The 17290-nt window shown below is 38.2% G+C and overlaps 1 protein-coding gene across 1 annotated transcript in view; it reads right to left on the bottom strand.

Annotated features, from left to right (window-relative positions):
* Window positions 1-1470: 1470 nt before the first annotated feature.
* Window positions 1471-17290, bottom strand: part of LOC128864721 (uncharacterized) — a 36583-nt gene continuing 20763 nt past the window's right edge. Inside the window, 4 exon segments of the mRNA XM_054104471.1 lie at window positions 1471-2604; window positions 2849-3373; window positions 11435-12187; window positions 12272-12344. Of these exon segments, the coding sequence (XP_053960446.1) occupies window positions 2479-2604; window positions 2849-3373; window positions 11435-12187; window positions 12272-12344 (1477 nt within the window). The 3' untranslated portion in view covers window positions 1471-2478.

Genomic DNA, 17290 nt, shown 5'->3' with positions numbered 1-17290 from the left:
CGCCTCGTTTTCCTTTATCTTATCTATCGATATGATTGGCGTTGCTGCCCTCTTCTTTTGTAGCGAACGGATATCTGGAACGCTAACTCCAGTTTCTGTACTCGGTCCTGGCATGTCCACGTTCTTGTCGTTTTTCACCTTAGAAACGAGGACGTTTTCTACGCACTAGTGTGCGATGTCGACCGTTTCAAGAAAGTGCACAGTTAGCATTGAGAGCAACAAACAAATCCGCGAAATAAAGTTGTAAACGCTGAACCGAGACGCGAAAATGACGACAATCATTCGAGTGTATGGCATGCTTGTTTCTACAAAAAAATCCCAATATACAAATTAAGGATTCACAAATTTTTAAATAGTGTACTCATTGGGAAACAATTTTGTGCATATTCGCAATAGATTACACTATAACTAGCTAGTATTTGGCAGTGACGCGATCGGAAATTTCACGGTACATATGGAAGTAGCGAAGTGTGATGCAATGATTCCTCTTCTAAAGGAGTTTAGAAATTTCGAGATATCTACATATTTTGAAGACACAGCTAATCCATGCATTTAACTTGATTTGAAAGTCTGGTACAGGAAGCTCGAGGATGGTAAGCTTAAGCTCACATAAAGGAAATTGTCAACATTTGTGAGAATATGGAATTCATAGAACCCTGGATGGAAAGTTCAGTTATTGGAAAAATTTCAACACAGTCCCTGTCGTCTAAGCAACAATTGATTGGACGAGGGTGAAATGAGCAGGCACGTAAATGCTGGTGAGTACCCGGTGACATGGCAGCCGAAATTTCTCTCATAATTTTGTTGGCGTATGCCGATAATATTGATATCATCGGTCTTAAAAACCCCGCTGTTAGTTCGGCCTCCTCCAAATTGGATAAAGAGGCAAAGCGAATGATTCTGGAGGTGAACGAGGACAAAACGAAGTACCTCCTGCCATCAATCAAACAGTCAGCACATATGTCACTGTTGACAGTTATGATTTTGAGGTTGTAAAATACTTCGTTTATCTAGGAACCAGCATTAACACCGATAACAATGTCAACCCGGAAATCCAACGAAAAATTTCTCTTGCTAAGTAAGCAATTGAGTAGTAAAGTCCTTTCTCGACGAACAAAACTAACTAACGTAAGCGGTTAACGCGAAAATTAAGAAGAAGATTGGCCAAACCTGGTAATCCTATCATCCTTGTATAATTTCCCCACGGGGGCTAGACTTCGCCGTTCGACTTCATTTTGGACAATTCGCACTATTCGTAGTCTATGCAACTTCTAATTGCAATGAACTTTGTCTGGCAAATGAAGCAGCAAAGCGTGCTTCGATGGAGCTAAGGTTTGGCAACCAAAAGGCCTTGTGCTTGCATTATTTTAGCTTTCCCAAAAATTTCAACCTAAAAAACTATTGTATTGTACATTTTTGAAATGAAATGAAAAAATATATGTTAATATGATATTCGGTTCTTGAAAGAAAATGCTTTATTTAAAAATAAAAATGATTTATACAATTTCATTTTAAGTTTACTTGTAACATATGTAGGTACATTCTTCATATAAGCACATTTATACAATTAGTATAAATATAATTTGTGGAAATGTTGAATTTTTTTTCTGTTCTGTATGATGACGAGGCACTTTAAAGACATCTATTAAGTGTGTGAGACTTAAATTTTTTTCCAACACAACATTAACTTTAATATCAATAGCAATAATTAACAATATTGAAATTCTATTAAAAACTGGCTTCCATTTTGATTCCACTTTTGAACGACAGATCGCATTTTGAAACACAACTTTTTCTATTATTTGGTGCTTTAGACACAAAGTGGAACCGCCTAATTTTCCTGTCACATCTGACTGCGGATGATACGGGAATGAAAAACACAAAAACACGTATGAGGATAATGACGTGAAAATGAGATATGTGATAAATACGGGGTGAAATTTTCTCTATATAACATATCTAAAACAGACAATTTCAAAACAGCTGATCTAAATTGTGGCGAAATTTTACTACTCATTTGATTACTTTCATACTTGAAAGACTGTCACTGGATCAACGAAATAAAATCACACACTGATTATAGCCTTAAAATATTTCAATTAAATTAGCTTAGTTCCTGCAGTACATTCTCCAGAGACAGATGAAAAATGTACATGCAAAGACAGCAAGTTCGACTTAGTGCAGAAAAGAGACTGACTCAATTTGTAAGCCAATTTTCAGGTTTTAGGTTCGTAACGAGATTTTTCGTGGCACGTAACATTAATAAAAATACATTGTATAAAAATGTTCTTAAAGTATACCAGTATTAATCACATATACTGTAATTTTAAACCTTATATTTTTGCGCTCAAACTTGGATTTATCTGCTCATTGGAGTTATTTGTGCTCGGTTTACCATCGATGCCGCTAAGATCCAAAAAACTGATGCATATCATTTTCAAGTCATTTGGTTTGATTGGCTAATCAAGTGGAAGCCATTTATTGCGTATCACTCGGAAGGTGATCAGTCTGCAACTGCTTTCGAATAGCGCCAACTTGGGTTACCATAAGTGGTAAATTCTGAGTCATGTTACACGTTTGTATATCTGGTATCTGGAATATTAACTTTAAAAACATATTAGTGGTGTTTTACATTTGATTCCCATTTAATATTTACTTAAATAAAAAAGTAAATAAAAAAAAAAGATTTTCAAGGGCGTAACAGTTATAAGTTGTAGCGCAAAAATGTTGCTCTATAACAATTATTAATATTTATTAATTCGCAAATAAGAGTTATGTTACAACGTTTACTTTTTCTGTTGTTACAGTTAAATATGAGAAATAATTTTGGTAATGTTTGGTAACCCACCTGACATTTTTGTTCAAGGCAGTCAAGTTTTCGTTTTCGTTGTTTAGTGCTTAATTTAGCATAGTTTATGTATTCCAGGCGTGTCATTTTTGGCATTTCTTGTAATAATGGTATTGACAAATTATGTTCCTCATGTAACATAATATCACGGCGATTCATGTTCTCATTGTTGGATTGTGTGCCGCGATGACGTGACTCATTTTTATTACGTTCCTCCTCGTTGTAGTTTTTTAGGTATTGATATAACTTTTTATCAACTGTACGGCGCACGTTGTCGATGGATACATTTTCATCATTCCCAAAGTAAAAGGATTTATCAATGTTTTCAAAGCTCTTTTCACTTTTACTAAGAGTATGAAAATCTGTTTTTACGTGGTGGCAACCAGAATACTTCTCGTGATCCATGGAATTAAAAGCCGATTTGATACAATCCGCGCGATGGTTTTCTAGTGTTGTGGGGGTAACCTCAAGTACATAAAACGAATGCTCACGTTGGTCTGAAGGATTTAAATAAGTTTCTTCACTCTATACGAAAAAAGATAAGTTAAAAAAATATACCAATTAACTGGAAAACTATATTAAAAACATTTTATATAGTTAGCCTTCCTATGTGAGACCAAGAATTCGTCTTCGTGAGCTCGAGTACCTTAAAGTAAATAAAGTTTTTGTTTATCGCACCATTACTCGTTACAATGATACTGGTAGCATCACGAAACGTCATGGAGGTGGCCATCAAAATACTAGAACGACACGAGAAATGGTTCAAAAAGTGAAGAAGTGACTTGATTGAAATCCCCGATGAAGTGCCAATCAAATGGCGAAAGAACTGAAATACCTGACCGTAGCCAAAGCAGCAACAAGTCAGACTTGAGAGAGCGAAGGAGTGTCTTCGCTTGGCCGAAAGTGGTCAATTTCCGAACATTGTGTTTTCTGATGAGAAAATTTTTCAAATTGAGCAATTCAAGAATTTGAGCCATCGATTGGCCACCAGGAGGCAGCACCCGCCACAAGTAATGGTTTGGGCCGCTGTAACCGCAGATAGACGCTCTCCAATCATTTCATCTGGAGGTTGCTTTGAAGCCGTGGGCAGACAAAAATTTCGGACCATGAACGTTTCAACAGGAATCGGCACCGTTTCACAAAGCTCAAGTGAATCAAGAGTGGCTAAAAACAACGTTCCGAACTTCATAACGTCCACACAATGGCTCTCAAATTCACCAGACGTCATTCCGATGGATTATTTTGGACCGTTTTGGAGAGCAAGGTCCGAATTAAAAGATTCAGCAGTCTGGAGGCGCTGAAAAAAGTCATTGTCCGCAAGTGGGCCAAAATACCTGCAAGTCACTTTCGAGCAGCTTGCGATTCGTTTCTGGACCGTCTCAAAGCCATAATAAAGACAAAAAGTGGTATTATTTTCATACATTTTCTGCTTTGAATTGAGAGTAATTTTTTAAACTAAATTTATGGCCTTGGTCCGGTACTCGAAGTGTAACCAATTAAACACTTCGAGTACCGGACCCTGTACATATAGTGTTACAGTTTTCAAAACGCATATCAGAAGGTTAAACATGTACAGCACAAGCATTGATTACGAACGAATGTGGGAAATTAGTATCAGTGCGCATGCGCATGGTGGAATAATAAAGGTTAAGTAATATGCCATTTTTTTCTGCTCATTTTCTAACGTTCGGCTGCCTTTCTTTTTACATTGTTGCCTTTATTCGTTCGATGTTTCATACGATGCTTCTTTGGGTTGGGTTGGCCATGTGCATATATTTAGGAGCAATTTTGTTATGAGTATTATTTTCAAAATATTAATTACTTGAATCATTGCTTTTTTTCAAGTTTCCGGTTGAATTTTAGTGAAAAAAATAATAATGTCTAAGTCAGCATGTGAAATTAGCAGCAAAATGTAGACTAATGAAGGCGTAGGTTTGTTCCATGTATCAGCAGTGCGCCACTTACCCAGAATTCTACAGAATTTTCATTCTACTAGAGATTTTTTGATTTTTATATTTTATATCTATCATTATCCCACAGCCTAGAAGTATACCTACCAATATATAATATGTAAAATAATTTTTCGAGTACCGAATGCATTCCCCGCATGAAGTCTTTAAGTAAGGGATTGAAGAGCAATATCAAATCTTGTGCTAACAGGCGCCAGATGGAAACACCAAGTGAAGCTAAGTCCTTCTCCACCTGATGTTTCCAACGCAGACGATGCCTTCCTTTTCCTCTACTACCACCAACTGGTACCGCATCGAATACTTTCAGAGTCGGAGCATTTGTATCCATTCGGATGACATGACCCAGCTAACATAGCCGCTGAATCTTTATTTGCTACACTATGTCTATGTGCAGAGGTTCAAAAATCTTCCGCAGAATCTTTCTCTCAAACACTACAAGGAGCCCCTCATCGAATATTGTCATCGTCCACGCTTCTGCGCCATACGTTAGGACGGGCATGATGAGAGTCTTGTAGGGTGTTAGTTTTGTTCGTCGAGAGAGGACTTTACTACTCAATTGCCTACTTAGGCCAAAGTAGCACTTGTTGGCAAGAGAGATTCTACGTTGGATTTCAAAGCTGACATTCTTATCAGTGTTAATGCTGGTTCCTAAGTATACGAGCTCCTTTACAACCTCGAAATCATCACTGTCAACAGTGACGTGGGTGTCGATACGCGAGTGCGCCGACTGTTTGTTTGATGACAGGATGTACTTCGTTTTGTCCTCGCTCACCATCACACCCATCCGCTTTGCCTCTTTATCCAGTTTGGAGAAGGCAGAACTAACAGCGCGGGTTGTTAAGGCCGATGATGTCGATATGATCGGCATATGCCAGCAATTGTACGCTCTTATAAAAAATTTTGCCTAAGCGATTAAGTTCTGCGACTCGCACGATCTTTTCCAGCATCAGGTTAAAGAAGTCACATGACAGAGAGTCACCTTGTCTGAGGCTTCGTTTGGTATCGATCTGCTCGGAGAGGTCCTTCCCAATTTTGACGGCGCTGCAAGTATTGAGCAATGTGGTTTTGAATAGCCGTATTAGTTTTGGGGGAATACCAATTCAGACATTGGGGTTTGTAAGCAACTCCGTTTCGTACTGTCGAATACAGCTTTGAAATGGACAAAAAGACAGTGTGTGTCGATTCTCCTCTCACAGGTCTTTTCAAAGACTTTGCGTTTTGTGAATATATGGTCGACGGTGGATTTTCCAAGTCTAAAACCACACTGATAAGCTCTAATCATTTAAAACATTATAGATACTACTCTCACGTCTTGCATTTGTCGTAATCACGTTATAGACTTTCTTGATATGGATTTCTCGAAATTATCAAGATATTTGCATTCGGTGAGTTCTTGTGCAAAATCTTGTTTACTAAATTCACCACTTTGATAGGTGATATTTACGTAATGCGTTTGGGGTGTTTTTTTAATCCGTAGTTGGACCTTTTATCTAGGGTGCGAGAATATAAATTCTTTGAACTCTTAACGGTCTTCACCTGCAAAAGTTCTAGTTATCTGCAATTGCTTCTCTTTGTGTAAATATAATTTTTTACATTGGCATAATTATTTCCTGGATTTAGAATATCACATTACTTTTAATAGTGTGAAAGTTTGTACAAACTATATTTTATAACATTTAAGCTTTGAAGACCTTTGTTAGTGTCAGTTGTACTAAATACAAACTAAATACAAGTATGATAGTTGAAAATCTAAGACGCAGGTACTTTCGATAAGGCAACGTCAAATCATTTGTACTATTACTTCACCTGTATATTTCCACCATGAGTTAAAGTTGCCTATATGATATATAATTTTGTTAAAAAAATGCATTTCGTCATTATGGACAGAAGAAGAAACAAAATACAATATAAATTAGTTGTTTCAGAATAGAGTGCAAAATGTTATGAGATGCTTTTGGTCGGTATTGTAATTTTTGGAAGGATGCTAGATTTGGCAAGCTTCTAGTTTGGTTGGTCGGCTGGAATGGCTTTTGGTAGGTTTTGGCAGTGTGAAGAATTAAGACGATGTTTTGGCAAAGCATTTTTTTGAACTACGAAAGTTTTAACAACCTATTTTTTTTTAATAAAAATAACGAATGGGTTTTTGAACTAAATTTAAATGTCTTCTGATTTCCAGCGTAAAGATATAAATTTTCTTCCTATCTAAAAGATACTGTCATCACACCATTACATACTGAAGGAATTAACAGTGGGCATCCAGTTCCCGTTGTCCTACTGGGACGCTGTAACTGGTATGAAAGATGCGAAAAGCAGACTTTGTTTGGGTATATTACTTTTGTTCGTTAACACAATAATTTATTATATGCATACATTGTAATAATCATTGAAAATTATCAGAAAAAGTTTTTCGTTTGCAAGAAAAGTTTTACAGTGAGAGACAAGAAGGCTAAGAAAGGAACGCTAAGATTGTATTTGATATATTTTTGGCTACAAGGATTATCCATTGTAATGATCTTGATTTTGGAAGGAAATCAGTTTAATTTTTGTGAAATGTAATATAGGTATGTATGTACACATACACGTTCATAATATTCCATTATGTTTCTTTCTACCTTCCTATTTTGGAAGAGATTCCAATGTTGTGTTCATTCATAACTTATTTTATATTCTTGCTTTAAAAAACAGTTCTTGAGGTGTTTGCTTTAGACTAGCGATCATCAATGCCAACCCACGTGCTTTGCATTTACACCCTTCTTTCTTTAAGTGAACTTAATTTTCTTGAAACTATATAAAAAGCCCAAAATTGCACTTAGGCCCCCTACCAAAGAGACCAATGGGTTTGAACTCCTGTTCAGGCCTTAAGACACACAAGGAGTGGTCCACAAGGTATGTGGCCAAGTGTTGCTCCCGCCACCAGGCGGCCCCTGCCTCAACGGCTATATCGTCCAATGTGCCGGCACGTCAAACTGCCGTCACAAACCAAACCTTAACAGTAAGAAGCCCACAGATGCAACATAACTCCCCCATCGACCCACAACCCTCCTGCTCCTATACCATTGCGGGGACAAACCAGCCGCTCTTGGACCCCCGCACAGTCTGTTCGGTGTGTCAGACCAGAATTCCTCGGAACCTGACAACAGTCAAGAGCAATTCTTGCAATGGCTGGTGCCACTTTCGAAGGTGCTTTGGCCTGCGCACCACCCGTGAGTGGACAACTGACTACGTTGCCCTCTGCTGTAAAGCTCTGCATCCGCGACCGCCCCCCGTGGCGCGGCCGCCCGTCATCATCAGACCGCAACAACTATTGCGGAACACACAGCAGGACCAACGCAAACAACATCACGCGTCCCTCACCCCCCGTGTTACGACCATACTCCCGAGGAGTCGTCCAACTGAACTGCAACGGACTCATGAGCAAGATAGACGAGATAGTCGACTTCAAGAGCCGTCATGGAATCAAGATAGCTGCGGTCCAAGAGACAAAACTGCACGCTAGCTCCTCCCTGATTAATTTTTAATATATACATACCCCCTGCCACCTGCTGCCCGGCTGGATATCACCCTGATATAGGTGCGCTCATCAGAGGTGAAAACCGATTGGTAGATTGGCGACTCGCTTCGTACCTTCTGGAAGGATCCGGGACATACGTCCTATTTTCCCAGCTGAAACAGATGTTTTGGCAAACGAGCGTAATCACCTACGCCAGGCCGATCCCGGGGATCCTCGCATAAAGCATCTCAGCTTGGAGATCCGGCAACTGGTAACCCAACATAAGCGGACCAAATGGGAAGAGCTCTTGAAGTCCTGCAACTTCAAGTTCTGGTCCGCCGTAAGGTCCCTGTCGAACCCGACGAAGCACAATGACAAGGTGGATATCACCTTCAACAGTTGTACTTTCTCGGATCCGAAGAGATGGGGGCTATTTTAGCCGACAATTCATTCTGCATCCTCCGACCGACAGATCCAAGCGCAGGTGGTGTCCTTTCACCCTTTCTCTTTAACTTCTACACATCGAAATTCCCCCAGCCACCAGAGGGAGTCTCCCTGGTCTCCTACACCGACGACTGCACGATAATGGCGTCGAGCAATGGCATTGATGGCTTGTGCGCCAAGGTAAACAACTACCTCGCCTGCCTTTCTCGCTTCTTCAGTGGGAGGAATCTACAACTTTCCTCCACTAAATCCATGGCGACCCTCTTCACCACCTGGACAAAGGAGGTCAAATTGCAACTTAAGGGGAAAATCGTTGATACACCAATTCCGACTGTGAACAACCCCAGAATATTGGGAGCTAGCTTCGACAGCTTGCTCTCCTTTTCAGCGCACACTACCGCCATTGCCACTAAAGTACAGAATCGCAACAAGGTGCTCAAATTGTTTGGCGGCAGCACTTGGAGCAAAGACAAAGAAATTTTGCCATCGACTTTCAAGGCAATAGGCCGACCGGTTCTGAACTATGCTGAACCAGTGAAACGCAGTGGACAAAGCTACAAACCTACCAAAACACTGCCATAAGGACCGCGACAGGATATCTACTGATGTCCCCAATACACCATCTTCACGACGAGACCCATATGCTACCTGTGAAGAAGCATAACAAACTGTTCAGCAAGCAGTTTCTGCTAGGGTGTTACCGCAGGTCTCACCCATGCAGACACCTGCTTGATCCTGAGCCACCTCCCAGCCATGTTAGGAGGCACTTCCTTAATTACGCAGACGAGATCTAGGACAAAACAGACAGACAGCTACTGGATCGGACAATGTAGAGACAGACAATCAACGACATTCATCGAAAGACCCTTACCACCTTCTTAACCTCCCGCCCCCCGAATGCCGTCATCGGAGTCCAACCACAACCCATTGCAGACGAAGAGCTCCAACTTCCCCAAAAGTCCCGCGTAACTTTGGCACAACTACGTTCTTGATACTGTAGCAGGTTAAACTTTTACTTATCCAGAAACGACCCCGACATACTAAACATATGTCCGGCATGTGAAGGCACCCGCACGACACTAACCACCTTTTCACATGCCCCATCAAACCCACTCATCTAACACCCCTCTCCCTCTGGACCCAACCTGTCGAAACAGCAAGTTTCCTAGGCCTACCGTTAGATGAGCTAGACGAAGACAACCGGTGATTGCACTACACTGACAGGACAAAGGTACTGTTACAACAACAACAACAACAGTTCCTAGGCGATGGCATCAGCAGAAAAAATTACAACGTGAAAAAAAACTATTCTTAACACCAGTATAATTGACTTTCACGATCTGCCAAATAAATAAAAAAATAACAACAACCCCAAGTTTATCGTATTAGAAGCGTATTATAAAAACAAATTCTTTATGCAATTTTCATGTTTCACAGTAAATAAATCAACCGTCAGCCATGAAATTGGGCCAGTATCAGAGTTGCGGGATGATAATTTGCTACTACAAGCAAACAATAAAAATGTTATTGAACGATTCCAAGCTCTAAAACCACTACCTGGCATTTGTGTCTACATACCACAAAAATGGGCATCACTTGTCGCAAAGTGGATCTAAGACAATATATTCCAAGCCTCGTGTGGTGCAAAATTTGTTAAATGCTTGGGCACACGTTCAAATTTTGCAAACTTTCACGCACTTGCGTCAATTGCAATTTTTCCCCACATTATTCAAAATATTTAAAAATCCCAAAAAACTCACCGCAAACTTTCCTTTCTTTTCTACTATCATATCAAATTCCTATGATCAACAAAATACTAATAACTCTCACATCGATTCATTGTCTAGTAAAAAAACTCTCCAAAAGCAAACCATTTACATCAACAACCCAATCGAACAAAGCAATAAATCAAGCAAAATAATCCGCTCTCCCACCGAAACATTACATTTCATTTACCCCAGGTCCATCCAACTTTACTCAATTACTCCATAGATTCATTCATAGGGGAATCTCAACTCTTGAAGCCCATTACTACCGAAGGGGACAGATCACCAAACCTTTACAAGATTACCTTTTGTTGTGCCAATTTGGCACCAAAACGTTCGTGCGAAATACTAAAAGACCTTCACGGAAGCAACCACTTCCCGATTGATAATTCTACTGACTTTTAGACTTTGGATAGAACAGGCACAATTATGGTACCAAATTCATCACCAACAAAGCCGATTGGGCCAAATCAGAAAGCAGCAAAAAATGTATGCAATTTATTTAAAGCAAACCTAACAAACCATCAGTATATCAGTGGAATAGCAACATTCTAAAAAACAACGAGCCTTGAAAAATTATAAGCATCAGCCAACAGAAAATAAGCTAATGGTATACAAAAAAATGACATTAGCTTTTTTCTGCATCACTCCAAATTATTCAAAACAAACTGTCTTAATAAACTAACAAACTTAAGTAACCCTAACGCTAACCCAAAGGAAATTTAACAAAACATTATATTAATTACTGGATATTTTAAGAATAGCCAAATCAAAGTCAGCCAGATTTTTTTTTTGTTTTTTTTTTACTTCGGAATTAGTGATGCTATTCCCCCGAATTTCGAAAGCGTGGGAAAATTGCGAGAAAATGCCACAGTCAATAATACATTTCTACATATAAATACATATATAATCAAACCTCTTTGCTAAGTTGAGTATCGTTCCTATGAGTTCGTTCTGTATTGTGACCGGTCGCGATTTCATTTAGGCAGAAATTGCACAAATTACGTCTACAACTCATACAAACATTAAGTTTACGATGGCAAGCTCTGCAAACTGCGTTTTTTGTAACACAAAGGTTGCAAAGTGTGTACATTCGTGCACATTTATGACATGCTAGCACAGAGCTATCTGCATATTTTTCCTTGCCATTAGCAGCAGGCAGTGATTGATCCCTAAGCACGCAGTCCACGGATCCGTCTTCTTTGGATTTTTCATCAAAACTGTGCATACTTTCACTCATCTCATCACTATATATATTTTCTTTTTCCTCTTTTTTAGGAGCTCGGCTAACCATGTATTTTGTCCGCAGTAGCTGCTGGCAGTTGAGACAAAACCTCTGATATATTTTTAGTGGAGCATCGCACTTTGGGCAAACTTTTTCACTGAGATGAAAGCATTCTTTCTCCTCCATATATCTATCTGAAGGATCCAAATTTAAGCATACATCTTTTTCATGCTTATGGCGAGCTGAATTACTAAAGTATTTATAAACTTTATTTTTATTGATATCTGTTCCACCGCTAGATTTTGCATTTTTTACATCACCATTTTCCTCCTTTATCTCGGCTTCTGGGTAATTTGTCTTTTCACAAAACATAATAGTATCATTTTCCATCTTGGCAAGGAATTGTGCCTTCATCAGACGATTTTTTTCTGTGTATTTTTGAATCTAAATTATCATGAATAGAATATAAGATACAGAATTACAAATTAAGAACTTAAATATATTTATTTCAACAATTAATGGGTTTACCTTTTTGTTGAGTATATTCTTCTTTGCTAATTTTTCCTCCAAATCAATTGTTCTAAGTTTCTCTTCTAGGCGCCTGTAAAATTAAAGTAAAGTAAACTAAGTATTTGACCTCAACTATTTTAGATTCTTTAAATAAAATATTTACAGTACAATACTGCATAAAAGCTCATAGGGAAATTGCCTACTATTCTTTCAATCATAAACAAGCGTGAATGGGGAAGAAAACGTAGTTTGCAGATATCCCCCTATAAGATTTTTAGGAAGTTTGCGTAAAAGTAACTAAGGGTACAACAATTAAGCACCAATTGGATTTTTTGATTAATTTTCCTCGGTTTTAACGAAAGAAGCAAAGACGAACTGACTCGGTTTCAATAATATGTATAAATATAATTGAATTCTGCGGAACGTGCTACTAAAATCTATCTGTAGGGAAAACGGTTTGGAATAAAAACATAAAAAACAAAGCTAGCCTACTGATACCACCTTTAATAGATTTGCTTTAGTTTTGACAACGAATTTGAATTTTTATTATGTAAATAATTTGAAAGTTAAAGATTATATTGAAGAATTAAGCTTTTACTATAGTACTTATATAATTCACTTAAATTTCTTAGCTAGTTTTTTAATTAACATTTCAATTAGAATTTAACCAAAATGTTAAGTTAAAATGTATTTATCTTCTAATTTTGAATTAAATAAACAAAATCATTTTTAAATATATAATATAGAAGCTTGAAATTATCTTTAAGAATTAATTTTTAAGGTAATTAAATCCATCCTTTATATTTGAAGGTGTGCTCTTTAGCAAACGTTTTTTACATTAAAATATCAGAAAATAAAGTAGAAAAGAAAATGAAAAGGCTGACCTATGTTGCACAGCTGGCATGCAGTTAGAGCTAGAAGTATACTGAAGTGTAATGGTGTACATTACTTATTATTTAAATATACATATAAATATAGAAGCTTGAAATTATCTTTAAGAATTAATTTTTAAGGTAATTAAATCCATCCTTTCTATTTGAAGTTGTGCTCTTTAGCAGCCCGCTATTCGTCTCGCGAATTTGACAGAATCAGCTGATGGCCTGACGTCACTTTCGGATGCGTTTACAAACAAACAGTCGTTGTCCAGATGGCAACGAAGCAATATGAGTGGAAATTGTGTTGATTTTTTCCGTATGGCACTAACACAATTGCACAATTATTTTACATCCATATATTCACACGTCCGTCCAATCAGTCGTTCAGACGGCCACGAAGTGTCACTGGTTGATTTTTTTTCATATATCACCAACACAATCTCAGTTTTTGTGTAATCACATTCCCAAGTGTTGTCAGCCCATCAGCTGATTTTGTCCATTTCGCTCAGAGCCGAATAACAGTCTGCTAAAGAGCACACCTTTAAAAGTATCTTCTCCATGCTTGCGCAGTATAGGAAGGGGGGAAATACAAATGAACACCCAGCGCCCGCGCGTAAAAAACTAAACAAGGTTAGGTTGACCTGGCTGGCTGAAAGCCATCACATAGACCTATTGATTCTTACCAGATGGAGCTAGACCCTTACGTTTCTTTGTAGCAGACATCTTGTAATACGTCTGCGTTTTTTGCGAATCTAAGTAAACTTTGGAGCTCTATCCCCATGAGGTTTTCTAACTTCTCACATTGTAAAGCTCGTAAGCATTTTAATCTAGTTCTAGCTAATGCAGGACAGGAACATAGAAGGTGTTCTAGCGTTTCCCTCTCTTCTAGTTCATTGCAAAATCTGCTGCTATAGTTGTTTGTGATTCCTATCTTGTATGCGTGCGCCGCTAGCAAATTGTGGCCTGTCAGCATACCTACGATAGTTCTGCTTTCTTTTCTACACAGAGCTAGTACGAATCGGACGTATTTATCTGCACTCTGTGTACACATGATTTTCGCGGTTCTGCAAGTGGCCAGATTATTCCACCTCCTGTCTATCCGTATTTTCATGTCCGCAGCGATGTCTTTGTATACCGTATTTAAAGGTTTCAGTATGTCGTTTTCTTGTTCGAATTTTCTGTAAACAACGCTTTGGCAATCTCATCTGCAATTTCGTTTCCTGCAATGCCCTTATGTCCGGGTACCCAATAGATATGCAACCCTATGTCTGCGGCCAATCTCTCTATGGCTTCCCTGCTTCTTAGAACTTTTTTAGATGAAATTTCATATGAGTTTATTGCTTTTATCGCAGCTTGGCTGTCAACGTATATATTTATTTTGGAGTTGCTTGATGTCTTTGCGAATGCTATTTTTGCAGCCTTACCTACATCAAAGACTTCTGCTTGAAAGATATAGTACTACAGTGGTCAGGAAGCTTAATTGGCTGCCTGATGCCTAGCTCTGCGCAATAGATCCCTGCCCCTACTCCGTCTACCGTTTTCGAGCCATCGGTAAATATATTAAGAGTATTTGGGTTAGGTTTCATTCCTTTTTTCCACTCCTCTTCTTCTATTGTTGTTCAGAATTTCTTCACCCAATTGCATTTCATAGTCCGTTTGGACCCTATAACTAATGCCTATTGAGCTATGTCCGAATGTTTTACAGGTAAATTCGCCTGTCGCGTTGAGTCTTACGGCGGATTTAGCTGCTAGGCATTCCGCCGCAATATCAATCGGTGACTAAACAAGGTTTCAAAGAAAATAATTCGTTTATCTTTATCAATCTTTATATATTGGCTACTTCAGTCTCAATAAGTTGGGCTCGTATTTACAATAGCATTGAGTGTAGGCCACAGGTGATGTAAGCGGTATCTAGAAATTAATGTTGTAAGTTGTATTTCCAAGTGAATCTTCAAAGAATTTTATGTGCAAAATGTATAAACAGGTGTGTACAAGGTGAATGTTCACAGCATGTTGTGCTCTAAGGTAGAAGTGTAAAATATTCAATATATATGGACGTTTTACATTTGTGCCCTTGGGATGTGTTGACTGACTTAGAAATAGAGTCTGTCCATAGTCTGTGATGCCAAAACGGAGGAATTTTCCATTTTTGGCCGAGCTCCTCCTCCTATTTGTGGTGTGCGTCTTGATGTTGTCCCACAAATGGAGGCACCTACAGTTTAAAGCCAACTCCGAACGGCAGATATTTTTATGAGCAGCTTTTTTATGCCAGAAATACACTCGGAGGCTTACCATTACCTGCCGAGGGACGACTGCTATTAGAAAAAACGTTTTCTTAATTTTAGTGTTTCACCGAGATTCGAACCTACGTTCTTTCTGAATTCCGAATGGTAGTCACGCACCAACCCATTCGGCTACGGTGGCCACCATGGTATTAAAAGAATCATCAATTCGAAGATATCGAAGCTTAATATCTGCCTCAAGGATCATCTTCAGATGAAGAATGGGACAATGGAGTCGAAATCGAAGAGCTTGTGGATGATGAAGTTGAGTATCAACTTTTGAGTTCAGCTATGCAAAATTTGGGGGCGGATGAAGTTTATGCAAACACAAAATACCTTTCGTCTCAACAGAGTGTAAAAATCGTCGTTTCTATTGAAATATTTTCATTATTTTAGGTGGGTCTGTCAACACAAATATTTAAGCGAAATAAGCGGCTTTCAGTTGGTTTTTAGTGTTACGAAGTGGAAGAGGAAGTAACTTGCAAGGATTGGTAATCCAATTTTTGTTGTGTTTCTGTTTTGGTAATTTTCTCTAAATATATGGTTGCTGTGTAAACGCAATAACTAACTCAATTATATTTAAATTTACTGTCCCTCATAAAAAATTGTCTTACATTTCCTAATCTTAATTCGCGGCAAAGCCCCAAAGTCTCACCATTATGTCTAAATTAAAGCTTAAAACTATTTGCAATATAAAAGCGAATAGTCTCCGAGTCACTAATACAAAAACGAAGAGTTAAATACGTTTTAGAATTTAAATAAAATACAAAATGGTTGAACGGGGTGTGTTTTAAAGTCCAGAGAATTATAAAAACCTGGTTAGGGCCTCCTCCTCCAAACGCTCTTTTTCACGCAAAAGATTCACCGAATGTCTTTTTTCCTCAATTTGTTGCATCAGGTCGCATTGATATTGTTTTCTCCGATCTGTTTCAAGCTGTAAAATTAATTTTTATTAAAGTCGTTGAAGTGCTCTAAAAGTTACATACGACTTGATGCAAAAAAATATTATTAGATTTTCTTCCTACTTCTTTTTATCTATGGCCTAATATAAAACTTCCTCTTTTCTATCTATGGAACTTTATTCATTTTAGAACGGCGTTTTTCGATCGGTTTGAATAATATCAAATGAAATAAAAGAGCGAAAGAGAAGTCAGGACTCCTTTAATTTACTTTCAAAAATAAATGTATAATTATATTAATTTATTAAAATAAAATATTTTCCTTTTACTGTATATTATAAGAACGACTATATGTAGAAAATAATACAGAAAGCGGCCACCGTAGCAGAATACGTTTGTGCGTGACTACCATTCGGAAGCCCCGGGCATGGAACACCAAATGGTAGAAAATGTTTTTGTAATAATGGTCCCCCCTTGACAGGCAATGGCAAATCTCCGGGGGTATTTCTGCCATGAAAAAGCTCTTCATAAAAACTATCTGCTCTGCGGCTGCATACTACTGCAGGTTCCTCCATTTGTGAAAAACTTATACACGCACACCACAATTAGGAGGAAAAGCTCAACCACACACCAAATAAAGGGTGTTAGGGCCATATATATATTGTATATGTACCATATATATATTGTATATATATATATATATTGCTCTCGTTTTCTGAAGCTCTCGTTCGATGGCTTTATTAGTTTCCGGAATTACTTTTGGTAAACCGACCACAATGTGCTTACTGTAATATGGTAATACAGCGATCAGAATACAGAGCCCTTAGCTTGTTAATATACACCTTTTACTTTAAATTTTTAGCCCTTCATCACACAACGGAGGCTTTTTAATCCTTACCCTTTTTTATTTTAATATTATATTTAAACTGCCTGTCATAAATAATAGAGGCCTGGAGTGGTACGGGAGTCAAAATGTCAGCT

This window comes from Anastrepha ludens, chromosome 5 (genome assembly GCF_028408465.1).
Source record: "Anastrepha ludens isolate Willacy chromosome 5, idAnaLude1.1, whole genome shotgun sequence".
Lineage (NCBI taxonomy): Eukaryota > Metazoa > Arthropoda > Insecta > Diptera > Tephritidae > Anastrepha > Anastrepha ludens.
This window is presented reverse-complemented; position numbering and strand designations above follow the sequence as displayed.